The following is a 25,354-nucleotide window of genomic DNA, read 5'->3' as shown; positions in this document are numbered from 1 at the left end:
TACTATAAAGAGCATTTGGGGGACAATTGGAAAAATTGGAAAATGGACTCTTTATTGTCTAGTATTACTGAGTCCATGTTAAATGTCCTGGGTTTGATCGTCGTGCCATGTTTACTGATTTAAGAGAATGTCCTTGTTCTCGAGACTTACACGCTCAAGTTCAGAGGGGTGAAGGGGCATGAGGTCTGCAGCTCCCCAGTATGGTTGGGGAAAGCAGACAGTGCTGTGCCGTGGACGTGTCGCGTGGGTGGGGCGGAGACACGGATGAAGCAAGTGCAGCAGTGCGTTGACAGTGGGCAAGTCCGGGTGACGGGCATACAGGAGTTCTGTCAGTGTGAAATTATTTTGAAATAGAAAGTTGTGGTTTTTAAGTGCTTCGGAAAGTCTCCGGAGAGTTTTAACCCGGGGAGGGACCTGGTCAGATTCACATTTCTGAAGGTCACTCCCCACACAGGCCGCAGTGGCCGGCCTGAGGGAGCTGTTTGCCAGCTGCCGCGGGAGGTCCGGGCAGGTGAGGGCACCGCGGACAGAGGTCTACAGGCAATAAAGGGATTTGCTAAGGACCAAGTCTGTGATGGGGAGAAAGGGCGTGTGGGGCAAGTGACGGGGGGCTTTGCGAGGGGCAGGTGGACAGGAAGGGGATATGGGGGCTGGGGTGTGTGTGAGAGGGTGAAATCCACTGGGAAATGGGAGGAGGTTACACTCATGAGCCATTGTGAGCCTCTGGAAGGTGCCAAGCAGCCCCGAGCCTGCGGGGTGCGAGTCGTGTCACCGTCAGTCTCTCCAGGGACTTAAAAGGCTCATGGATGTGGTGGGTGCCCCGGAGGCTGTGGAGAGGTCAGGGGACGGGAGGCCTCTGCTTAGGGCCCTCACCCGCCCCGACTTCCCAGCAGGATGGACGGCAAGCGGCGGCCAGGCCCAGGGCCTGGGGGGGCCCCCGAAGCGGGCCCGTGGGGGCCTATGGGACGAGGACGAGGCTCCCCGGCCCTCCCAGTTTGAGGAGGAGCTGGCGCTGATGGAGGAGATGGAGGCGGAGCACAGGCTGCAGGAGCAGGAGGACGAGGAGCTGCAGCCCATCCCAGAGGCAGCCACAGACGGTGAGACTTGGAGCAGGACCCTCTGCACCCCCCGCCTTGTCTCTGACCCCACCCCAGTCCCAGCCTCTGGCCCAGTCGGGTCCCAGTGAATGACTTCTGTTACTGCAGCCTCCTTTCCAACCCCCCATCCTGGACCAAATTCCCTTTTGCAGATGGGGTGCCAGCCTGGGGATCAGGGATTGGGATGGGAGGCAGTTACTGTTTCTGGGGGAGGAACATGACTCCCTAAAGCCCCCCTTCTGTCCCCCCACCCAGGCTTCTCCCCATCAGACATCGATCCCCGCTGGCTTCGGCCTGCCCCACCTCCCCTGGACCCCCAGATGGAGCCCCTCATCTTCCAGCAGTTGGAGATCGACCATTATGTGGGTGAGTTTGTGGGAAGGGGTTCTGGAGCCTCCTCGGCGGGGCATGGACACAGGCGGTCCCAACCCGGTCGGAGCAGGGCTATGGAAGAGGGAGGAGCAGGGCAGGGGTGCCCCGAGGGACAAGCAAGGACTCTGTGGGCAGCAGTCGAGGAGGTTGTCCTGGAGGGAGGGGAGCATCTTCCAGCTGAGACCTGGAGGTCAGAAGCTGGCTCCTTGCAGAGTTGAGGGATATGTGTTTTGGCAGTCCATCTACCCACCTATCCTTCCATTCATCCATCCATTCACTCACCCATCCACCCACCCACCCATCCTTCCATCCATCCACCCATCCTTCCACCCATCCACCCAGTCATTCGTCCATCCATCCATCCACTCACCCACCCACCTTTCCACCCATCCTCTCACCCATCCATACTTCCATTCATCCTTCCATCCATCCACTCACCCATCCACCCATCCATCCATTCTGTCAGTTAGGAACTACCTGGCACCTACATTGAGTCAGGTCCTTTCCAGGCACACAGGTTCCTGCTCACAAAATCTCCCTTTCTGGAAGGAGAGACGGGAACTAAAATGTCAGGAGGTGAGGGTTATGGAAAAACATAAAGCATGGTGGGGGAGCTGGGCTCTGCATCACAGGGATCAGGGAGGGCCTCTCTGAGGAGGTGATAAGAAGCTGGGGAGATATGTGGGGAAGGAGGGGTGCAGGGCAGAGGGTCCTGAGGAGGAATAGGTCTGATATGTTTAAGGAACACAAGGAGGAGACCAGTGTGGCTGGAACCAGGGAGCCAGCAGGTGAGGATTGAGGCTGGGGATGGGGAGGTCATGGGCGATCTTGTTGGCAAAGGCAAAAACTTTAGGCTCCTGTCAAAGCAGGCCCGGAAGTCCTTGGCACGTGAGAGCAACGGAGAGACCAACTCCAACTGTGTGTTAGAAGGTTCCCTTTGTATGAGAATGAGAAGACATACTATAGGCTGGGAGAAAATATTTGCAAACCACATATCTGACTTGTATTGCAAAAATATACAGAACACTCAAAACTCAACAGTGAGAAAACAACCAACCAATTTAAAAATGGACAGAAGACTTGGACACTTCAGCAGAGAGGCTGTATAGAATGCAATAAGCTCCTGAAAAGACAGCAAGTGTCATTCTCCATTAGAGCAGCGCAGGTTAGAACCACGTGAGGCCTGCCCTGTCGTGAAGGTGGGGTGAGACCCCCCGACAGAAGCTTTCAACAACCAGCAAGAACTGGCAGAAACATCTTTCTCAGGGCTCCAGGAAACACTCAAAGAACTGCAGTAACAGGGCGAGTGCAAAATCAAGGAAAAGGCTTCTTAAAAGTGGTAGGATCTCGTGGCACCCTGGCTGCCCCTCCTTAACTCCTCCCGGGCTCTGCGCGGAGCCGGCCAATGCTCCCAGTGTGCGTCCCTGGGCCGGGCTCTGGAGGGAGCAGAGTGACCCTCCTGCATCTGCTGGCAGCCTGTCTGTCCTGCCCAGTCTGTCTGGTGGAGGCCTGAGGCACTCACTGTCCATGAACTTGCCCTGCGTGTGGAAGGTGGCTCACAGAACTCCCTTCCAGAACTCGCGGGGAGAACAGTCAAGCCGTGCTGCCGGGGGCAAGGGGGTGCTGGTGGTAGGACATGCAGGGCAGGGCCCGGGACAGGGAGGAAACTGCTTCCTAGCAGGGAGGGGACTTTCAGAACCGTGTAACTGGGCAAATTCCTAGGGCCACACACAGATGCCCAAGACCAGATGTGTGCGCAGAAAGCAGCAGGACGGCCCCCCCATGGTGGCCTGGAGCTCTTCCCCGAAGCCCACGGGGTAGCTGAGCCCTGAGGGGAGCACTCACACGCGTCAGTCTGCAGGGGCGGGAAAGGGTTTTCTTTGCCTCCTCTTTTTTTTTTTATTAGCTCCTGCCATTCAGGGAAAGCCCAGTCATAATACTAGCTAGATACAAGCTTAAGGAGCAGAGGTTGCAGGGTGTAAATACCAACAATGACATGTTAAAATATCAAAATGACCGGGTTTCACAAAAGAAATACAGAACATACAAGGGAACAGGAAGTGATGGCCCAGGCAAAGGAGAAGATTAAAGCATCAGAAATCAACAAGGAGAATCAGACAGACAAAACTAAATATGCTCAAATCACTGAAGGAAAACCTGAACAAAGAACTAAAGGAAGTCAGGAAAATGACAGATGAACACAAAGAGGATAGCTGTAGAGTGATGGAAATTACGAAAAGGGCTCAAACAGCTGAAGAACACAGTAACAGAAATGAAAAGTTCCCTAGAGGGGTTCAAAAGCAGATGGGAGAAGTAACAGTGAACTTTAATTGAAACCATTTATTCTAGTTTGCTAATGCAGCTGGAATGCAAAATACCAGAGATGGATTGGCTTTTATAAAGGGGGTTTATTTGGTTACACAGTTACAGTCTTAAGGCCATAAAGTGTCCAAGGTAACACATCAGCAATTGGGTACCTTCACTGGAGGATGGCCAATGACGTCTGGAAAACCTCTGTTAGCTGGGAAGGCACGTGGCTGGTGTCTGCTCCACAGTTCTGGTTTCAAAATGGCTTCTCCCAGGACATTCCTCTCTAGGCTGTAGTTCCTCAAAAATGTCACTCTTAGTTACACTTGGGATATTTATCATCTCTCAGCTTCTCTGGAGCAAGAGTCTGCTTTCAACAGCCATCTTCAAACTGTCTCTCATCTGCAGCTCCTGTGCTTTCTTCAAAGTGTCCCTCTTGGCTGTAGCTCCTCTTCAAAATATCACTCACTGTGCACTGAGTTCCCTCTGCCCGTCAGCTCATTTCTATGGCTCCACTGATCAAGGCCCACCCTGAATGGGTGGGGCCACACCTCCATGGAAATATCTCATCAGAGTTATCACCTACAGTTGGGTGGGGCACATTTCCATGCAAACAACCTAATCCAAACGTTCCAACTTAATCCCCACTAATATGTCTGCCCCACAAGATTGCATCAAAGAATATGTTTTTTTCTGGGGGCCATAATACATTCAAACCAGCACACCATTCCATCTGAGAAGCAGAAAGAAGAAAGAATGAAGAAAAGTCAACAGAGCCTGAGGAAGCTGTGGGACACCATTAAGTGCACCAGTGTACGCACTGTGGGAGGCCCAGAAAGAGAAGAAAGAAATGAGTAGAAAGCATATTCAAGAAGGTAATGCCTGAGAACTCCCCAAATTTAACAAAGAACATTAATATACTCATCCAAGATGCACAACTAACTCTAAACAGGACAAACCCAAATAGACCCACACTACAGCCTGGTATAATCAAACCATCAAATGCCAAAGATAAAGAGAATTCTGAAAGCTGCAAGAGAGAAGCAACGTGTCACGTACGAGGGAACCTCAATAAGATGAAGTGCTGGTATCTCATCGGAAACCATGGAGGCAAGAAGGCAGTGGGATGACATATATAAAATTTTAATAGTGGAAGGTGGTGAAGGCACCACAATATTGTGAATTGAGTCAGGCCCTTTCTGGGCACACAGGTCCCTGCTGGCAAAGTCTCCCTTTCTGGAAGGAGAGACAGGAACTAAAGTGTTGGGCGGTGAGGGTTAAGGAAAAATGTAAAGCAGAGTAGTGGGAGCAGGCTCCACATCTTGGGGGTCAGGAAAGGCCTCTCTGAGGAGGCAGCGAGGAGCTGGGGGGATATTTAGGGAAGGAGGGATGCAGGGCAGAGGCTATATAATGCTGAATGATGTGCTTGTGAGTGGTTGATAGGGAAAATTTATGTTGTATGTATGTTGCCACAATTGAAAACAAAAAGCAACTAATGAGCCAGTGGTAATTAAATAATTAAATGCCATGCATGATTCTGGATGGGACATAGGAAAAAAAGGAGAAAAGGCTCTAAGGGACATTATTGGGATGTATAAAAATTGGAATATGGCCTGTAAGCTCTTTGTTAATGTTAAATTGCTTGAACTGGATAACTGCATAAGGTGGTTACATGAATGTGTATCCTTGTTCTTAGGAAATAGATACGGTAGTGTTAAGGGTTTGTTCTAGTTTGCTAATGCTGCCGGAACGCAAAACACCAGAAATGGATTGGCTTTTATAAAGGGGGTTTCTTTGATTATACAGTTACAGTCTTAAGGCCATAAAGTGTCCAAGGTAACACAACAGCAATCGGGTACCTCCACTGGAGGATGGCCAATGGTGTCCAGAAAACCTTTGTTAGCTGGGAAGAAACGTGGCTGGCATCTGCTCCAAAGTTCTGGGTTCAAAATGGCTTTCTCCCAGGACATTCCTCTCTAGGCTGCAGTTCCTCAAAAGTGTCACTCTCAGTAGCTGTTGGGGTGTTTGTTCTCTCTTAGCTTCTTCAGAGCAAAAGTCTGCTTTCAGTGGCCATCTTCAAACTGTCGCTCATCTGCAGCTACTCTCTCAGCTTCTGTGCATTCTTCACTGTCTCTCTTGGCTATAGCAAGCTCGCTCCTTCTGTCTGAGCTTTTACAGAGCTCCAGTGAATGAGTCAAAGCCCAGGCTAAATGGGCAGAGCCACACCTCCATAGAAACTATCCAATCAGAGTTACTACCTACAGTTGGGTGGGGTGGATTTCCATGCAAACAACCTAATCCAAACGTCCCAACTTATTTAATCAACACTAATACGTCTGCCCCCACAAGACTGCATCAAAGAACTTGGCTTTTTCTGGGGGACACAATACATACAAACATGTGCAGGTTCAAGGAGCCTGATGTACACAACCTACACTCAGAGGATTCAGAAAATGGATGGGTGGATGGACAGATTATTTATCTGTCTACAACATTGTTTATCACTCCACAACTGAGGAACCAAAGGCTCCCTAGTTGGGTGGTGGGAGATGGACTGGAGGGGGTCGAGGGTGGCAACAGGAAGCCCCGCTGGCAGCACGGGGGGGTGTGGGTCGCACGGCAGGACCAAAGCCTGAGGCATCTGAGCGAGGGGCCCCCCTGCCTTCCCCATGACTGCAGGCCCCGCGCGGCCCCTGCCGGGGGCGCCCCCACCGGCGCTGAGCTCCGTGCCGGTGCTCCGCGCCTTCGGGGTCACCGATGCCGGCGTCTCCGTCTGCTGCCACATCCATGGCTTCGCACCCTATTTCTACGTCCCAGCGCCCCCCGGTGAGCAGCCCCTTGCGCCCCTTCTCACCCCGCTTGCCGTCCCGCAAACCCCCTCCCCACTTTGACCACCTGCCCCCCTCCCAGGTTTCGGGCCCGAGCACCTGGCCGAGCTGCAGCGCGAGCTGAGCGCCGCCATCAGCCGGGACCAGCGCGGCGGGAAGGAGCTAGCGGGGCCGCCGGTGCTGGCCGTGGAGCTGTGCACGCGCGAGAGTGAGTGCGCGTCCCCGGGCCCGCGGTGCGGGGGTGCCTGCCGGGCCGGTGCCAGCCTCCCGTGTCCGCAGGCATGTTCGGGTACCATGGGCACGGCCCCTCGGCCTTCCTGCGCATCACGCTGGCCCTGCCGCGCCTGCTGGCGCCCGCCCGCCGCCTGCTGGAGCAGGGCCTCCGCGTGGCCAGCCTCGGCACCCCCAGCTTCGCGCCGTACGAGGCCAACGTGGACTTCGAGATCCGGTAGGTGCTCGTCATGCCTGCGTGCGCCCGCCAGGGCAGCCTCTGCCCACTGACCCTCACACCCCGCACCCCTCAGGTTCATGGTGGACACGGACATCGTGGGCTGCAACTGGCTGGAATTGCCGGCCGGCAAATACGAGCTGAGGCCCGAGGGGAAAGGGAAGGTGCGGGTGCCCGCGGCGGGGTGGGGGTGGGGGTGGGGTGGGAGGAGGTGGGGGACCCGACCCCGCAGCCGCTGCTGACCCGCCCGGCCCCCAGGCGACGCTGTGCCAGCTGGAGGCGGACGTGCGGTGGTCGGACGTGGTCAGCCACCCGCCGGAGGGGCCTTGGCAGCGCATCGCCCCCCTGCGCGTGCTCAGCTTCGACATCGAATGCGCCGGCCGCAAAGGTCTGTCCGGGCCTGGGGCACCTCCCTGGGCCCCGCTTTGGGCAGCAGTGAGGGGCCGGCTGGGGGGGCCGGGAGGGGGAGAGCGGGGAGGAGAACTTTGGAATCCTGGTGCGTCCTGAGCTAACGGGGTGGGGTGGGGGCATCGCTGGAGTGAGGGGCTGCGCCAGGCAGGGTGGTCAGGGAGGGCCTGAAGGGAAGTGGACAAGTCCCGTGAAGAGGGGTGGGGGGGGTGAGGGTGGAGGCAGGACCCGGCCTGGGGGAGGAGCAGCGAGATCCTAGGGGCCAAGGGGGCCGGGGCGCCAGGTGGGTCTGGGGGGGGAGTGGGGGCGTGTTTGTGTCTCTCCGGTTCCTGTGTCTTCCGCGTGTAGGTCAGCCTGGAGGAGTCGGGTAGGCAGGGGCAGGGCGTGAGGACTGGGAGGCTTGGGGGAGATGGGGGGGAGCGCAGCCGAGGGGTAAGGGAGGGGCCAGGTCCTCTGAGGCCCCCCCCCCCGCCCCCTGCAGGCATCTTCCCGGAGCCGGAACGGGACCCCGTCATCCAGATCTGCTCGCTGGGCCTGCGCTGGGGCGAGCCGGAGCCCTTCCTGCGCCTGGCGCTCACCCTGCAGCCCTGCTCCCCCATGCCTGGGCGCCAAGGTGCAGAGCTACGAGCGGGAGGACCAGCTGCTCCAGGTGGCTCGCAGGCCCCACCCCCAGTTCCTCAGCCCCGCCCTCAGCGCCCCGGCCACGCCCCCAGCACCCCGGCCACGCCCCCTCCTGCCACCTGTATGCAGACACATCCGTCTGCGGTTCTGGATCCCTGTGCGTGGAGCCCGCTCACAGCAGGGGGACGTCCAGGTAACCCCCTGTGCCCCCTCAGGCCTGGGCAACCTTCCTCCGCATCATGGACCCCGACGTGATCACCGGCTACAACATTCAGAACTTCGACTTTCCCTACCTCATCGCCCGGGCCCAAACCCTCAAGGTGCAGGGATCGCCTCCTGGTCTCCTCCCCGTCTGCGTCTGCCCCTCCTGGGGCTGCCCCCTTGCCTCGGGGCCCCTCAGCCCCTGGAGTCCATGGGCGAGACAGCCTGGGAAACCTACCCTGACCTGCCCTGCTTGGGGGTTGGTGAGGAGGGGCCAGTGGCGCTCACGTATGGGGGGGTGAGCACGGCCTGCCTACCTGGAGGGGCGAGGCCAGTGGTGCTGCCTGGGTGCCTGGCTACCCCGGGTGGGCACACACAGGGTCAGTTGCCTGCTCCCTGAGGTTGGCCAACTTCCCAAGGACAAAAGCAGCTCCAGGATGGAGTCCTGGCCTTGGCCCTGTGTTTCTGCTCCCCTCCTGCCAGGCCTCTCACCATTTCTTTCTTTAGCTTTTCCGCATCTGTCCCAGGGCTCTCCACCCCCCATGACCCAGAGGCTGCTCATGGCCCCCCCAGAGCTCCCAGGGCCCCTCGGTCGGTGCCTCTGCTGCCCGTCTCCTGACCCCAGAACTAGCTTCCATGCCGGCTTCCGCTGTGGCCCCACCTCGGTGCCCCCAGGCCCCTCCAAGCTCAGCATCCTTCTCCCAGTCTGCTCTACATCCCCTCCTTTTCCTGGTTCTCCGTCTCAGGCACATTCCCACCCACCCCCACAGCCTTCCTGTCCCCCAGTCCAGCTTCACCCTCCCCACGGACTCTTGCCTGGCCTCTGTCCCCTTGTGTCTGTCCCCGTGAGCAGGCCCAGAGAGGCCTTTTTGTGCATCGCCATGGCTGTCACACTTGCCCCGTCTCTGCCATGACCTGAGCTGCGGTGGGCTGGGCTGGGCGGTGGGCAGAGGGACCCGGGGTCTTGGCTCCAAGGCTGGGGTCTGTGTGGGGCCTCTGGTGGTGGGGACCCACCCACAGCCCCTGGCCAACCCCTGTAGGTGGAGGCCTTCCCCTTCCTGGGCCGTGTGCTCGGCCTCCGCTCCACCATCCGAGACTCGTCCTTCCAGTCCAAGCAGACGGGCCGGCGGGACAGCAAGGTGGTCAGCATGGTGGGCCGCGTGCAGATGGACATGCTGCAGGTGGGCAGGGGCGGGGGGGGGCAGGGGGCCGGTGGGGCTGGTCCCCCCCAGGTGCCCACCCCCTCCTGCCCCCCCACCCCCCCCCAGGTGCTGCTGCGGGAGTACAAGCTCCGATCCTACACCCTCAATGCCGTGAGCTTCCACTTCCTGGGGGAGCAGAAGGAGGACGTGCAGCACAGCATCATCACAGACCTGCAGGTGCCGTGCCCACCCCTAACCCCTGCCCCGGCAGGGCCTCACCTCTGACCTCCAGCTCTTTGACCTCCCACCTCTGACCTCCAGCTCACACTCCTGTACCCTGACCTCGGCTGCTTCTCTCCTGCCTTCCTGATCTCAGCCTCACACCTGTTTTCTTGACCTCCGACCTTAAACTCTTGCCCCGTGACCTGTCATCTCACCCTTTCTTACTACCCCTGACCCATGACCTTCCACTACCACCCCCTTCTGACCCCTCACTGCAATTTTTTGTACATCATTCTGACCTTTGACTTCAGCCTCCCACTTTTTCTCCCAGTCTCACCCTAACCTCTGTCCTCTGACCTCTGACTTGCAATTTCAGCCCGCTCCCATGACCTCTGTTCTACTTCTGCACTGACCTCCAGTCCACACTAGGCCTTCCCTGACCCTGACCCCCTCCCTCTGACCCTCCCCCCCCCCCCCGTTTCCCCACCCAGCTCCTCACTCTCCCCCCGGCCCCCCCCGGGCCTTCCCCAGGCTGCCTCACCCCGACGGGCGCCCTTGGGCCCGGCACCCTCCTGAGGACCCCACCCCCACCCCCCCCCCCCGCAGCTGCCACAACAAAGTACCACAAACTGGCGGCTTCACACACCAGAAGCTCATCCCCTCTTTGGAAGCTGTGAGTCCCACTCAGGGCGGCAGCAGGGCCGTGCCTCGGCGGCCTGGGGGTTCTGGCTGTGACATGCCCGCGCTCCCTGGCAGCCTTTCCCGGGGGCATAATTCCAACTCATCCCCTCGCAGCCCTTCTTGCCTGTGCGGATGAGGACCCCAGGCCACCCCCCCACCCCCCCACCCCCCCCGCGCTCCAGGTTCTTGGCTCAGCCGGTCACATCCTCTCAGACCCCACTGCCCAATAAAATCCCACTCCCAGAGCTGGGGGCTGGGGCCCAAATGTGTCTGGGGGTGTTGCCGTCCGACCTCACGGCCCCCGTCTGCGCCCCCAGAGCGGGAACGAGCAGACGCGCCGCCGCCTGGCCGTGTACTGCCTCAAGGACGCCTTCCTGCCGCTGCGGCTGCTGGAGCGGCTCATGGTGCTGGTGAACGCCGTGGAGATGGCGCGCGTCACGGGCGTGCCCCTCGGCTACCTGCTCAGCCGCGGCCAGCAGGTCAAGGTCGTGTCCCAGCTGCTGCGGCAGGTCAGTGGGCCGGGCCAGGGCGCCCCTCCTCCTCTGCCCTGTCAGTCTGTCTGTCTGTCTGTCGGGCTATCTTGCGCTCAGCCAGCCTGTGCGGCTCACCCCCTCCTCCACCCCCGTGTCCCCCCAGGCCATGCGCGAGGGGCTGGTGATGCCCGTGGTGAAGGCGGAGGGAGGCGAGGACTACACAGGCGCCACCGTCATCGAGCCACTCAAAGGGTGAGGCAAGGCCCTGGGTCCCGGTGGGCTGGGGTAGCAGGACCGGGGTGTGAGGGCTCGCGGCCTGATTCCCCGGGGGCCCACCCTTCCAGGTACTACGACGTCCCCATTGCCACCCTGGACTTCTCCTCGCTGTACCCGTCCATCATGATGGCCCACAACCTCTGCTATACCACCCTCCTGCGGCCTGGGGCCGCACAGAAACTGGGGTACGGTGCCCTCCCTCAGCGGGTGGGCAGAGCTGCGCCCCCAGAGCCGAGGCCGACCTGCCCACCCTCGGGGAGCCCTGAGCCTCCTGGGGGAAGGGAAGGCCCCACAGGGAAGAGGGGAGCGGGGGCCAGGTAGTCACGGCCCTTCCCGTGCTCCCCAGTCTAACCGCGGATCAGTTCATCAAGACACCCACGGGGGACGAGTTCGTGAAGGCGTCAGTGCGGAAGGGACTGCTGCCTCAGATCCTGGAGAACCTACTCAGTGCCCGGAAAAGGTGGGCTCTCCAGCGCCCCCCCCCAACTCAAACGTGCTGCTGCCTCTTGGCAAAGCCTGTCCCTCTCTGGGTCACCCCAGGGCTGCCCAGCCGCCCTGCCTGGCGTCTCTGTGCGAGTCGCAGTGCAGGGCGCGTGCCCCTCCCGCAAAGGCCCCTCCCTGGCGTCCAGCCAGGGCTGCCCCCCGAGCCTCCGCCTTCTCCCAAGACCTGGGGTCCTGCCTGAGTGGCCTTTGCCCCCACCCCCCTCCCCAGAGCCAAGGCAGAGCTGGCCCAGGAGACGGACCCCCTGCGCCGGCAGGTCTTGGACGGAAGGCAGCTAGCGCTGAAGGTGAGCGCCAACTCCGTGTACGGCTTCACCGGCGCCCAGGTGGGCAAGCTGCCGTGCCTGGAAATCTCACAGGTGAGTTCCCAGACCCCTGGCAGGCAGACGGGTGACAGGCACACCCCTTCTATGGGAGGATCAGGGCTCATCCAGGAGGTCAGGCCTGGGATTCCGACTCGCCGAGGACCCCTTTTGGAGAGGGGACAACTTGTGGCCCTGGCGATGGGATCGTTCGGTTGAACAAATGCTCACAGAGTGTCTGCGGTGGGTCAGCCTTGCTCTACACCCTGGGCCCCAGAAGGTGACTGCACAGTGAGGCCCCCCTGCCCCCATGGGGACACAGACAAACAGGAGTAACTGCACAGTGGGGGCAAGTCACACCAAGGCTCTGCAGCCAGGAGAGCAGCGGGGTGGGGATGGACAGGGCAGGCAGGGACACTCAGGTGACGTCCCAGCAGAGGCCCAAGGGACCACAGGGATCCGAGCAGTCTCGCTTGTTTGTCCCCCATCAAACGGTCACCTGACAGACTTTTGTCCCCATCCCCCCGAGAGTCTGCACCCCAGCCCACCTCCTTTCCCGAAGGGGGAGCAGGGCTCAGGGGACTCTGGGTAGGGGCTGGGGTCAGGCTCCAGGGCTCGAACTGCTGTGTCCTTGGCCGGGTCACCTTCAGATCAGGCGTGAGGACCTGCCCTCTGCCCAGGTGTGAGGACACCAGCAGGTGTCCCCTGCTGTGAGGGGCGGCAGGCAGTAACACCCTCTGCCCTTTCACGGGGCACCCCCATCCCACAGCAGCATCCCCAGCTCCCGGGCCTGCTACCCGGGGAGCTCTGCTGCTTGGACGCTAAAACAGACTCCTGGGAGGCCAGAGGGTCTGAGTTCTCGAGGTTCTGCCGAGCTGGGATCAGGGCATTGGCTCATGGCCTGAGAAGGCTTTATGAGGGTCTTCCAGTCCGGCCCCTCCCCAAGGCTTTGCTTTTCCCTGGGGCCTCCTCACAGGGGCTGCCTTCTCCTGACCCTGTTTCTTTCACTTTTCTCTCGGCCTCTTCTCTTATCTTTCTGCTGTGTTTCTCTTGACCTTTTTCCTTTTCTCTGCCTCTCAAGTTTATGGGGGTAGAGGGATGGGATGTTAAAAAATACTAACTCATTCCAGAAGGAGAAAAGAAAGAAAAGGTAGAACAAATAGCAGGTAACAAGGTGGTAGATTTAAACTCCAATGTATTTGTAATTACACTAAATGTAAATGGATTACATGCTCTTTCTAGTTATAAGGCGAAGCGTTTTATGACTGGATCTAAACAAAAGCCAGCCTTACCTATCTCTTCTTGTTGCTACCATACCCAGCCTCAGTTTCCTTATTTGTAAAACAAGACATTGGGAAAGGAATCCTCATTTCACAATGGGGGTGTGGTGCAGCTGACATTCAGGGAGGGGACCAGAAATGGTGGGCATTCTGGAAAGCCCAGGGTGGTCCCACACCCCAGAAAACTGCCCCTCCAGTGATATCCCAGCACCTCCATGGAGAGAAACGCTGAGTCGATGGCCTCTTCTGGCTCCTTGATGTACCCAGTTCCTTATCCGTGCCCCAGCCACCTCCTCCGTGCCCACAGCTGTACACCAGGGAACTCACTTTCCAACAGTCTCTTGATTTGGAAACGGAGGCCCAGAGGGGCTCTCCCAGGTTCACAGCCGCAGGGGCAGGACCCAGATCTGTGCCTGACGCCAAAGGCTCCTGGGCCATCACTGCCTGACCGCCCACCCCACAGAGCGTCACCGGGTTCGGGCGTCAGATGATTGAGAAAACAAAGCAGCTGGTGGAGACCAAGTACACGGTGGAGAACGGCTGCAGCGCAGACGCCACGGTCAGGGCCTGGTGTGGTCATGGAGGTGCCCCAGGGTGGGGGTGGAGGGCTGCAGGGAGGCCAGGCCTGAGCCCCCAGGCCTCCCAAGTGTGGCCAGGCTGCTCCCCTGCAGCATCCTCGGGGTCCCCCCAACCTGCACCCCCAACTCTCTCACCCTCCCTCACGCACTCCTCTCCCAGGTGGTGTACGGCGACACCGACTCTGTCATGTGCCGATTCGGGGTCTCCTCTGTGGCTGAGGCGATGGCCCTGGGGCGGGAGGCTGCGGACTGGGTGTCGGGCCACTTCCCCCCACCTATCCGGCTTGAGTTCGAGAAGGTAAGTGGGTGCTCCCACTCCGTGCTTGGAGCTGGCCAGGGGTGGGTCTAGCTGCTGTCAGTCTTGCCATGGCTCCTGGTTTCGGAGTTGCCTGATGCTATTTCTTCAAATTTGGGGGCTGCCCTGGGCAGTGGGGACCCTGATGTGGGCACATCTCAGATCTGGGCACCACTGTCCAAGGCCCCCCAAACCCAGCGGGGATCAGTCCTGGGTCCAGGGCAACCTCAGACTTTACTGTGTCCCCAGGGTTCAAACGGGTTAAGCTCGGGGGCAGCCAGTCTTGACATGGAGCCTGTCAATTTGGGGAGTCTCTGGCATAGAGCTTCCCCAAGATCTTGGTCTCTTCCTTCTTTTAGGGGGTACCTCACTGTGTCCCCATCTATCTCAGAACCTGCCCCACACCCAGTTTTTGGGGGTATCTGGTTTCTAGAGCTCATGTTTTAGGGGCTATCTCAGGGTTTGTCCATCTCTGTTCAGATTTGGGGTCCCTGGGGTAGGGGGTCCCTGGAAGGCTGAGGTTGGGTACTCTTGGGCTGTCTTCAGGCAGCATGTGGGGTTTAGGGTCTGTCCCCCTGCTGGGGGGGGGGGGCGCTTATTTTGGGGCCAGGGCCTGTTTCCCCAAGTGCGGGAAGCCTGGGCTCAGGGAAAGCCCCTGCCGTGTACAGTTCCTAGAGGGTCTCAGGACCGGGCTCCCACCCCCGGGCTCAGCAGTGTTGGCCCCTGCCCCTCCCAGGTCTACTTCCCCTACCTGCTCATCAGCAAGAAGCGCTACGCGGGCCTGCTCTTCTCCTCCCGGCCCGACGCGCACGACCGCATGGACTGCAAGGGGCTGGAGGCCGTGCGCAGGGACAACTGCCCCCTGGTGGCCAACCTCGTCACCGCCTCGCTGCGCCGCCTGCTCATCGACCGGTGCGCGGCCCCGGCCCTGCGCCTCCCGCGGACCCAGGGGCCCGGCTCCCAACCCTCCCCCCCTTTCTCAGACCCGGGAGTCCCGCCCCAGCCCCCCTCCCTTGGGGACGCAGGTGTCCCTCCCCGCCGCGAGCAGTGGAAAGAGTCTGGGGTTGAGCAGCTGGGCGGGCCCTTCCCCCTCGGTGCCCTGAACACCCCCTCGCCGCCTGCCCCGGGGCTGTAGTGACTGGGGACACTCGGCCCCTGCCCCCAGAGACCCCGCGGGCGCCGTGGCCCATGCGCAGGACGTCATCTCGGACCTGCTGTGCAACCGCATCGACATCTCGCAGCTGGTCATCACCAAGGAGCTGACGCGCGCGGCCGCCGACTACGCGGGCAAGCAGGCCCACGTGCAGCTGGCCGAGAGGTGGGGCGCCTGCCGCCCCCGCTTCCTGCGCGCCCCTGCTCGCCCCAGCGCCCTCACTGCCCGCTGCCTTGGTCTCCCCACAGGATGAGGAAGCGGGACCCCGGGAGCGCGCCCAGCCTGGGCGACCGCGTCCCCTACGTGATCGTCGGGGCCGCCAAGGGCGTGGCCGCATACATGAAGTCCGAGGTCAGGCCCCACCTGGGCCCGCGCCCTCTCCGCCCTCCCGGCTCTCACTTCTGCTTTTGAGCCCGGGCAGGCGGGGGGAGGGGCTGCTCCCTCCCCGGGCCCCACGGGACCCCGCGATCCACCCCCTAAAACATGCCCGGGGTCCCCTGCCTGGACGGGGGGAGGCTCCGGGATGCGCTGCCCCCGGGTCTCCCTCTCCCCGGACATAGGGGCCCTGTCTCCCTGGTCCCTGCACGCTGACCTCTAATTCCCTGGGTTTGTAACCCACAGCCCCGCAGACAGCCAAGCCCTGGCCCACTCCTCAGCACCCACCCATAACCTCTGACCCCCGTGACTCTCCCTCAGCCCCCACTTCCTGTCTCACCTCCTCACTTCTTGGCGGCATCACTCTTGCCGCCATCTGTGAGCCTTGACCCTCCCTTGGAGGCCCTCGGCACGGCTCACTGAGCCTGTGGTCCTGGGGCTCCCTGCAACCTCTGACCCTGCTCCACACCCCAGAGGGCCCCCCCACCCTGCAGGGCAGAGGCCGTGCCCAGTGGTTGCCCCACACTGTTGCCCCCACCCCATGTAACGATTGGGGACCCCTGAGGTGCGCCCCACCTGTCCCTGCAGGATCCCCTCTTCGTGCTGGAGCACAGCCTGCCCATCGACACGCAGTACTACCTGGAACAGCAGCTTGCCAAGCCGCTGCTGCGCATCTTCGAACCCATCCTGGGCGAGGGCCGCGCAGAGGCCGTGCTGCTGCGTGAGGGGCCGCCCCGTGGGGCAGGCGGGCGGGCTGGCGGGGTCCCCGGGGCGGGGTCCCCAGCTCACGCTCCGCCTCGCCCCTGCAGGCGGGGAGCACACGCGCTGCAAGACGGTGCTCACGGGCAAGGTGGGCGGCCTCCTGGCCTTCGCCCAGCGCCGCAGCTGCTGCATCGGCTGCCGCACGGTGCTCAGCCACCAGGGTGAGCGCAGCCGGGACCCCGGACCCCCAGGCCCAGCCCCCTACCCCCCAGACTGGCATGGCCTCCCGGCGGGACCCAGCCCCGAGTGGGGGGCTCCCCTCGCGTGTGTCCACACGGGAGGGCCTTCGCCCCCCGCCCCGGGAGTTCCCCAGGGGAGTTTTCCCCACGCACACTCGCTCCCTTGTTCTCCAGCCTCCGGGGACTTTCAGAAGCCGGGATGGGCCGCGGGCGGGGAGGGGGCAGGGGCGGGGTGCTGACCCCCGCCGTCTGTCCCCAGGAGCCGTGTGTAGTTTCTGCCAGCCCCGGGAGTCGGAGCTGTACCAGAAGGAGGTGAGGCGGGGGCGGCCTGGGAGGGCGGGGGCGGCGGGAGGGGCGGGGGCGGCCTGCGGCCCTCAGCGCCCGGCCCCGCCCTCCCAGGTGTCCCACCTGAACGCCCTGGAGGAGCGCTTCTCGCGCCTCTGGACCCAGTGCCAGCGCTGCCAGGGCAGCCTGCACGAGGACGTCATCTGCACCAGGTGCGCCCAGCTTGGCGGGTCCCGAAGCCCCCAAGCCTGCCGGGGTGCTCTGAGCCTCAGGGTCGCCCCCCCCCAATCTGGCAGTCGCCGAGCCTCGGGGTCCTGCCTGCAGGTTGGGCCGGTGCCTGACCCAGCACCCCCAGGGAGGGCCCTGGGCACCCCCCACCCCCAGGGCGGGCCGGGCTTTCCCCAGGGAACGGGCGGGCGGGGCGGGTTCCCACGCCAGGTGACAGGTGATATACGGCCCGGCCGGCGCCCCGCACACCCGCTGTTATCGGCCCTGTGCCCGCTGAGCAAACAGCCGCCTGCGGGAGGAGGCAGCTGCGGCGGGGGGTGGGGGGGCCAGAAGGTGGGGGCCAAAGTCCTGGGAACAGCCCCCGCCCCAGGCACGGGGTGCTCACACACTGCCCCCCAACTTTGGGCTGTGCTTCGGGACTCAGGACCGGCAGCCTTCCCCAGCCAACGCCGGCTGTGACCCGGACCCTGACGCTGACCCCCATCCCGGAGGCAGGCGTCCACCCTGCCCTGACCCCATCCCTTCCTCCGCCCGCAGCCGGGACTGCCCCATCTTCTACATGCGCAAGAAGGTGCGGAAGGACCTGGAAGACCAGGAGCAGCTGCTGAGGCGCTTTGGGCCCCCGGGTCCCGAGGCCTGGTGACCTGGGGGGACACCCCAGGATTGGTGGAGAATTCACAAATAAAGCTCCGGCCTTTTGTTAATTGGTTCCTTGTGCTCTCCAGGGGTGGGATCGAGGCCCGATAATCCAAAGCCCTAACCTGGACCATGGCAGCTGGCCATGGGGCTGAAGCTCATCTCTGCTTAGGAGACCCCCTGAACCCCCTCCAGGCCCCCACTTGACCTCCACACCCTCAAGGCCATGAGCCCTGGGCTCCAGGTTCTGCTGCCTCAGTTTCCTGCAGGCCCTGCCCTCCTGTGTGGCCCTGAGTGACCAGCCACACAAGCTCCTCCCTGCTCCTCCTGGGCCCCCCCTTCCTGGGGTCCCGGGGTGCCCCCCCCCCACCAGGTGGGGACCTGTTTCCACCAGGCCCTGGGACAGCCCCTGGCATGTCTGGTTTCCACTCCCCGACCTGGCCAAGGACCCCCCCCCATCACACGCCTACGGATGTTTCCGACTCAGGGTTCATGATTGATTCCGGGCCTGGATTTTCCTCCAGGACCCCAAGTCTGGAGTCCCCCACCCCCTCTCGAAACCCCAGGTTGGTCTCCATGTCTGTCCCTCATGGCTGCCTGCCCCCCACCCCACCCCAGCTTACCTCCTGACATCCTACCTGTGCTTCTGGGTTTGCCCCCTAGCCACTACACTCCTCGAGGACTGGTGCGACCCAGCACCCCACTCCCTTCTTGCGGCTGAACTTCAGCTCCCGGGTGCAGAACCCCCTGATTCCTGTTCCTGATCCCTCCCCTCCACTAACCAGAGGAACCCCCAGCCTTTTTTTTTTTAATGCTATTTTATTGAGATACATTCACACACCATGCAATACACGAAGCCTTTCTTTTGGGGGTCCCCCTAGATCCAGCTCCTCTCCCATCTCTACCGCTCAGGGTCAGCCCCCCAGACCCACCCCTAACCTTGGGGATCCCCAAGTCCAGTTGGCCCCTGCACCCGCCCGCCCTGCCACGTGACCAAGGGGTTGTGCAATCCAGCCCCCTCCCCTGGCCCCCTCCCTGAGGGGATTTTCGAGGAGGGCTGAGCTGGGCCCGCCACCCCCACCCCCACCCCCTGGGGGCTGGGCCAAGGTATAAATAGGGGTGGTGGTTGCAGCCGGGCGGCCAGCCCAGCCCAGCCCAGCGCCACCATGCTTGCTCTGGAGGCTGCACAGTAAGCGGGGACCCCTCACCCTGCCCTCGGGACCCCCAGCCAGGGACGGGCAGCGGGGTCTCCACCTCCCTCTCCTCGCCCACCTTGGACCCTTCTCCACCCTCCCATCCCTAACTTTCCCGGGCCCCAGGAGCTCATCTCCCTGGGACTCGCCTCCCGCTAGTGACCTCTCCACTGGCGCTCCCTCTCCCTGACCCCGCGGAGCCTCGCCTGCCTCTGGCCCTCACTGCCACCTCTTTGTTTCCCTGTTCTCTGTCCACCCTGGTCCCTGGGTCTTTCTGTCTCTTCCTGACTGTGTGTCTCTCATCTCCCCCTCTCCCCCAACTACCCCTTTCTCCCTGGGGCACAGTCATCACTTCCCCTGCACCAAAAGGCTTGCCTGGCTCCCCCCACACTTTCTCCTGTCCCCCTCTGCTCCTCTTTCCCCTCGCCTGAGTCTGTCTGTCTGCCCCATATCTGTCCAGACATCTCTCCAGGTTCTCGCGCCCTGGGTACTGGCTGCCTGAGGGGGTCCGCCTGGCCCAGGCCCCTTCCCCACCGGCACCCACAGCTCCTCTCGGGGACTTTCTCTCCCTCACTTTCCCTGCCCTCCCCCAGCCTCTGTCTATGCAAATCCCAGGGGGACATTTGCCTGGCCCCGGCCCCCCACTTCCTGTCCCTGTGGGAAGTGGGGGGGCAGGTCCCCCCCCCACAGACACACAGCAGTCGCGCTGTGGTGGCCACAGCTGCTCCCACCCCATCAGCTCCCTCAACCACGGAGGCACTGCTGACATGCCCCTGTGCCTTTCCCCCTCCAGGCTCGACGGGCCACACTTCAGCTGTCTGGTGAGTCGGGGCCCCTGGGTGCCGGGGCATGGGGGGGGCCCACGTGGCCTGCCAGGACCTCCCTCGGAAACATTGCTTGCTCCCTGCCTCAGTTTCCCCTTCCCGTCACTTTGTCTTTCTGGCTTTCTCCCTCTGTGTCGCTTTCCTGCCCCCCACCCACTGTCTCCGCCACTGACGTCGCCTCCTCTCTCTTCCTTGCATGGGGCCAGGGACCGCCTCCTTGTCTCTCTCCAGGTTCATCTCACATCCAGCAAATTCACTTATTCCTTCCTTCCCATCCCTCATTTGTTTGTCTTGTGTTCTAAAAACTTTATTCAGTTTTAATAGTTCACATGCCCTGAACACCAGCCCGCCCAGCCATGAACCCAGCACCCAGTGTGGGGAAACAGACCTCACTGAGGGGCTGAACCCCTTTGTCCCTCTCCGCCATCACATCGACCTGCCAACTTCACCTGTTCCTTTCTTGTTTTTCTTTTTCATTCTTTTTTTTAGTTTTATTGTGGTAACATATACATAACAAAACTTGCCATTGTAGCTATTTGAAGTGTACAGTTCAGTGGCAGTTGAGGTAGATTTTATATGGACAGCTCGGGGAGCATCCTCCTTGGACTCTTCTTGCTCCAGAAGATTTCTTCATGTCCCTTCCCAGTTCAGACCCCTCTCTGGTATTTCCCCATGGATCAGTTGTGCCTGCTTTTCAACTTCATTTAACGTGAACCAAGTGCATCTTGGGCGTTTGTTCTTTTTCATTGCTGTATGGTACTCCACCATCTGACCACACCACACTGGTTTATCCATTTTCCTCATGATGGACCCCAGGCTGTCTCTGGTTTGGAGCCAGTATTGTAATATAGCTGCTCCGGATATTCTCGACGAAGGGTTTTTTGTGTGTGGACCTCTGTTTTCAGTTCTCCAGGAGTGGGCTTACCGGGTCACAGGGAGGGTGGCTACTGAGCTTTAGTTTCAGTAGATTATTACTGAGGCCACACGTGACTCTCGGGATGACGCAAAGTGACACAGAGGAGGATGGAAGCAGAGCCAAGACCCTGCCCTTGCAAAAACACTTCCAACCCCTCTCCGCTCTCCCCACCTCCCCTCTGCGCCAGGCAAGCCTGGGGGAATCCTCGCAAGCCTTCCCCAGGGTTTATTGGGGAGACAGGGGTGGCCCTCAGCCAGGACTCTCGGGAGCCCCCCTGCCTGGGGGCTGGTGGCTATATGTCCCTGTGTGAGGCCCTGGGCCTCCGGGGCTTGTGTAATTCTCCCGGGCTGCCTCCTTCTGCCCTCTGGAGCTCTGGGTGTCTCTCTTTGTCTGTCTCGGGTGCTTGGTCTCTGTGTGTCTCTGTGTTTGTATCTCTTTTGGTCTCCGTCTGTATTCCTCACCCTTTCCCAGTCTCTCCTCTCCCCTCCCCTCACTGTGTGGGTTGGAGCCTCCCTGCTGGTTGGATGTTGGGGTGTGGGGCTCCCTGCAACCTGGGATGACACCCCACCCTCTTCAGTACCCAGATGGCGTCTTCTATGACCTGGACAGCTGCAGGCCCCCCGGCTACACGGATGCAGACGGGGCTCCCGGTGAGTGACCCCAGGCCAGCACCCCCCCCCCACCTGGGCCTGGGTCCCCAAGGGTGCATTGCACCCTTGGGGTAGCTGAGGCCCAGGGGAGACCCGTTAGCAAGCTGGGCAGGAAGAAGGCAGCCCAGGCCACCTGCCTCCTCCCCTTCTCTCGCCCCGCCCACCCTCTCCATGCAAATCCTGGGGTCCGGGATTTGCACGCCCACAAAGGCCCCTCTGTGCTGGGGGCTGCGGGAGGGAGGGGCCCAGGCCGGACCTCTGGCTTCTGACTCAGTGCACTCCCCGCTCCAGACTCCCTGTGGGACTGGACCCCGCCCGCCCCAGCCACCCCCTATGAGGCCTTTGAACCCGCAGCAGCCACCTTCAGCCACCCCCAGGGGCTCCAGCTCTGCTACGGACCCTCAACCTACAGTCCCGGGGGGAGTCTTGACCCGGCCCCCAGCCTGGAGGCCCCGGGGCCCGGCCACCCAGCGTACCCCACGGAGAACTTTGCCAGCCAGGTGAGGGGTAGGGGCGCAAGTGACACCCCCAGTGTGGGACTGAGGATTTACTGGGGACCAGGCACTGCATTCAACCCTGGGCACAGATAACCCCCTTTTGCCCTGTGAAAAACCCACGGAAGTTAGTGCCATTATCACGCCACTGTCAGAGGCGGGGGAGGTGCCTCGGTGTGCACTTGAACCCGGAGTTGAAACAGACCGTCTGTATATCATTATTCACAGTCTGCGCTGGACATTATCCGTGCTTTAGCGGAGGGAGCTCAGGCGTCCCCAGGCCACACCCAGAGTCCACGCTTTAACCCAGAAGGTGACCCCAGAACAGGGAGGCACCAAGAAGGGCTGGAGAGGAGGAAGCGGAGGGAGGGAGAGGGGAGGGGGCCCTCTGGATGTATGGGTGACCTGACCCTCCGCAGCCCCTGGCCCCCCCGGCATTCGCCCCGTACCCCAGCCCTGTGCTGTCGGAGGAGGAGGACTTGCTGCTGGACAGCCCCGCCCTGGAGGTGTCAGACAGCGAATCCGACGAGGCCCTGGTGGCGGGCTCCGAGGGGAGGGGATCCGAGGCAGGTACGTGGGAGTGGGCGGGGTGGGGACCCTATATTCCCAAGCACCTGTGACAGACTTCCGAGCTGAGGGCGGGTTTCCCAGCTCCTCCAGCGGCTGGCTGTGTGGCCTTGGGCAAATGCCTCTCCCTCTCTGTGCCTTGGATTCCTCTCTGTCCAGTGGGGAGGACAGTAATAGTGTCCCACCACATAGGGTGGTTCCAAGGATTCAATGGGATGACACGTGTCAACAAGATGACAGCATTTAGCACGGATGAGCTCTCAATAAGCCAATCTCAACACCGTCCTCTTCTGTACCACAGCAATGAAAAGAATAATTGTATCAGCCCCACACATTCAACCCCTGCTTCCAGCCCTGGAAGTTGGGAACATTGTTACTTTAGCTCTCTGGGCCTCAGTGTCCCACCTGCAGAATGGGTCCCCTCCTCCTCGCTCCCTCCCAGGTGGGGTTAGCTGATAACTAAAGCGCCCAGACCAGCCCCTGGCACTGAGCCTTCACAAATGCTGGCAAAACCGCAACCCACACACACACACACATTCATCCCACGTGAGAGCTGAGGGGACTGAGGCTCAGAGAGGTCGAGTCACCAGCCCAAGGTCACACAGCTGGGACACAGCAGAGGTGGGGGCTGGTGCCCCAGAGTCCTGCTGTGAGCCCCTGCACCCCATCCCCCAGCTCTGGCCTCTCCCGGGATTCTGGCCCCCCTCAGACTGAGCCGTTAGGAGCCCGGGAGCCCAAGTTGTGAGCTAGAGACATGGCCGGGCTGGGATTCCAGCCAGGTCGAGCTTGCTTCACCACCCTCGGCTGCCGGTACAAGCCCCGAGGGCCGCGGCAACCCATTCCACAGATTCTTTCATCCAAGCGATCAACAAATCTGTAGGGCTCTGTGCAGGCCGGCCTGGGCCTGGGAACAGGACAGATGGAAGGCCCCGACGGGGTTGACAGTCCTGGGGATAAGAGCCCCAAGAAGGGGAGCCACGTGCCCTGGTGGGGTTGGGGGGTTGGGGATCAGAGGCACAGACAGAACAGAACAGGGGTGTCCAGCAGTCCCCTCTCAGCTCCGCCCCCCACTCTCTGCGCGGGGGAGGGGCGGGAGGTGGACATGGGGGCAACACTCCGCCCCCTCCCGCCCCAGGGGCCCGCAAGAAGCTGCGCCTGTACCAGTTCCTGCTGGGGCTGCTGACCCGCGGCGACATGCGCGAGTGCGTGTGGTGGGTGGAGCCGGGCGCCGGCGTCTTCCAGTTCTCCTCCAAGCACAAGGAGCTCCTCGCGCGCCGCTGGGGCCAGCAGAAGGGCAACCGCAAGCGCATGACCTACCAGAAGCTGGCGCGGGCCCTGCGCAACTACGCCAAGACCGGCGAGATCCGCAAGGTCAAGCGCAAGCTCACCTACCAGTTTGACAGCGCGCTGCTGCCTGCCGCCCGCCGGGCCTGAGGCCGCCCGAGGCGCTCGGGGGGCGCACCGCAGCCTGCCTGGGGAGCCGCGTGGGGGCGTCACGCCGGCGTCCCTGCACCCTGGCCCCTGGGACCCACAGACCCCCCCCCCACATTGGGGGGTGGGAGTAGCCTGCACCCCTAAGCCTTGCCCAGGGCCACTCTGGGGTCCCCTTGTCATGTCCAGGGTCCCCATGCCTTGGGTTGCTCTACTGTATGAGGAGGTGGGGGCAGTGCTTCCAGCATCCCTGGCACCTCCTGAGATCTCTCAATCATTTGGGGGTCCCAGGTCCCCCTACTGGAGGTCAGGTGGGACTGCCACAATCCTATGCCCAGCCCAGGGCCCCTCTGAGATCTCCTTCCCGTGTTTGAGATCTCCTAGTTAGGTCTAGGGCCCTCTGGGTACCCCTTATCATATCTCAGATCTCTGTGATCCCTTATCGTATCTGTCCCTCCCCATGCCCCCCTTGTCATCTTTGAGATCCCCTCATTCTCTGGAACCACTCTGATCACTTTTTCATGTCTGGAGTTCTCCAATCACAGAGTCCCTCTGGGATCCTTTTGTCATGCCTGAAGCCACCCTTGTCAGGGTGGGGAGGGGCACCCCAGTGGGCCCCCCTAGGAACCCCCTTATCATTCCTGGGAACCTCCAGCCATGCCTGAGCCCCCCCACACGTGGAATTCCCTTCCCAGATGCCCTTTTGGGGACCCTACCAGCAGCCCTGAGTTCTTGTGGGGTCCCTGCTCTTCCTGGGGTGCCCTCCCCACAGCCACACTGAGATCAGTCCAGGACAAACCAGGTCCTTGGTGGCATTTACTTCAGTTCCTTGTAGCATTTTTTGGGGGGAAAAAATACAAATTAACCAAGATTTCAAAACAGGGAGCTTTTAACATAATCCAGATTTCTGGTTTCCCTTAAAACTTTGGACCGGTCAGCGGCCATGGAAAGGCCCAGGCTGGGTGGCATCCCCTTCTAATGGGGCATCTGCTCTCTGCCTTGCCCTGGCCGCACTGTCTTCCAGCAGTGTCTTCTCTGGGTCTCCTGCTGGACCCATAGCCCTTTGCATTGCCACTCCTCGTGTAAATCCAGCTGGAGCTGGGGCCTGGATGGACTGAGCAGGAGGCCGATGGGAGGTGGAGGCTGAGGGCCAGGCCCTGATCTGGGGGGGGCCGTGTTCTAGGTGAGCAACTTGCTGCTTCCAAGCCTCAGCCTGTCCCTTCTGTGAAAGGGGGTGAGGGAGAGGAAGCTAGAAGTCCCTCTCGGGCCTCAGAGTCCACTCCACCCCCCCTGGTGGCCAGGAGAAGGATGGAGACGGAGACGGAGCCTCAGCGACCCAGAGAGACCCACTTGGGACTCAGGGCAGCACAGCAGCTGGTGGTAGAGCAGGTGGGAGGGCATGTCCTCCCCACCGCCTCATTCTACCAGTGATGTACATTTTGGAAAAAAAAAAAAAAAATCACCCAGCAGCCAAAATGTGAAATAAAATAAAATAAAACAAATCAAATCAAGGTGGACAGATCTCCCGGCACCCTTTGCAGAGACTGCACTCCTGCCCCTCCCCTGGTCCGCAGGGACCCCGGAAGGGGAGGGGAGGCTGAGAGAGGGGATGGAAGAGGCAGTTAGAGC

At 61.2% G+C, this 25,354-nt stretch overlaps 2 protein-coding genes across 5 annotated transcripts; both read left to right on the top strand.

Moving 5' to 3' along the window:
• Window positions 1–894: 894 nt before the first annotated feature.
• On the top strand, window positions 895–17,718 carry POLD1 (DNA polymerase delta 1, catalytic subunit). Its single transcript, XM_037819458.1, is given in 28 exon segments — window positions 895–927; window positions 929–1,097; window positions 1,353–1,463; window positions 6,456–6,602; window positions 6,687–6,812; window positions 6,884–7,052; window positions 7,129–7,216; window positions 7,311–7,440; window positions 7,942–8,060; window positions 8,062–8,109; window positions 8,297–8,401; window positions 9,323–9,463; window positions 9,551–9,661; window positions 10,645–10,836; window positions 10,964–11,052; window positions 11,145–11,261; window positions 11,423–11,536; window positions 11,789–11,936; window positions 13,623–13,718; window positions 13,898–14,035; window positions 14,769–14,944; window positions 15,198–15,350; window positions 15,434–15,536; window positions 16,149–16,281; window positions 16,370–16,483; window positions 16,761–16,813; window positions 16,901–16,998; window positions 17,552–17,718. Coding segments are annotated over 28 exon segments (3,327 nt in total). The 3' UTR covers window positions 17,658–17,718.
• A 1,082-nt stretch (window positions 17,719–18,800) lies between these two features.
• SPIB (Spi-B transcription factor) lies at window positions 18,801–25,196 on the top strand. 4 transcript variants are annotated; one of them, XM_037819459.1, is made up of 6 exons: window positions 18,801–18,839; window positions 19,637–19,664; window positions 21,161–21,233; window positions 21,525–21,733; window positions 22,147–22,297; window positions 23,430–25,196. In XM_037819459.1, exons 1-6 carry the CDS (start codon window positions 18,817–18,819, stop codon window positions 23,726–23,728), a joined length of 783 nt encoding a protein of 260 aa, XP_037675387.1. In that variant the 5' UTR covers window positions 18,801–18,816; the 3' UTR covers window positions 23,729–25,196. The 4 variants fall into 4 exon arrangements, with proteins under 4 accessions (XP_037675387.1, XP_037675388.1, XP_037675389.1 ...); XM_037819460.1 differs by having other exon boundaries at window positions 22,147–22,293; window positions 23,430–23,616; XM_037819461.1 differs by lacking the exons at window positions 18,801–18,839; window positions 19,637–19,664 and having other exon boundaries at window positions 21,168–21,233; window positions 22,182–22,297.
• Window positions 25,197–25,354: the final 158 nt, after the last annotated feature.

This window comes from Choloepus didactylus, chromosome 27 (assembly GCF_015220235.1).
Source record: "Choloepus didactylus isolate mChoDid1 chromosome 27, mChoDid1.pri, whole genome shotgun sequence".
Lineage (NCBI taxonomy): Eukaryota > Metazoa > Chordata > Mammalia > Pilosa > Megalonychidae > Choloepus > Choloepus didactylus.
The sequence above is the reverse complement of the archived record's forward strand: the minus strand, read 5'-3'. Positions and strand labels throughout refer to the sequence as shown.

Coding starts and splice junctions, on each gene's coding strand:
- SPIB (XM_037819459.1), top strand. CDS start 18,817: ATGCTTGCTCTGGAGGCTGCACA. Junction 19,665..21,160: donor GGCCACACTTCAGCTGTCTG/GTGAGTCGGGGC, acceptor CACCCTCTTCAG/TACCCAGATGGCGTCTTCTA. Junction 22,298..23,429: donor GGGGAGGGGATCCGAGGCAG/GTACGTGGGAGT, acceptor CTCCCGCCCCAG/GGGCCCGCAAGAAGCTGCGC.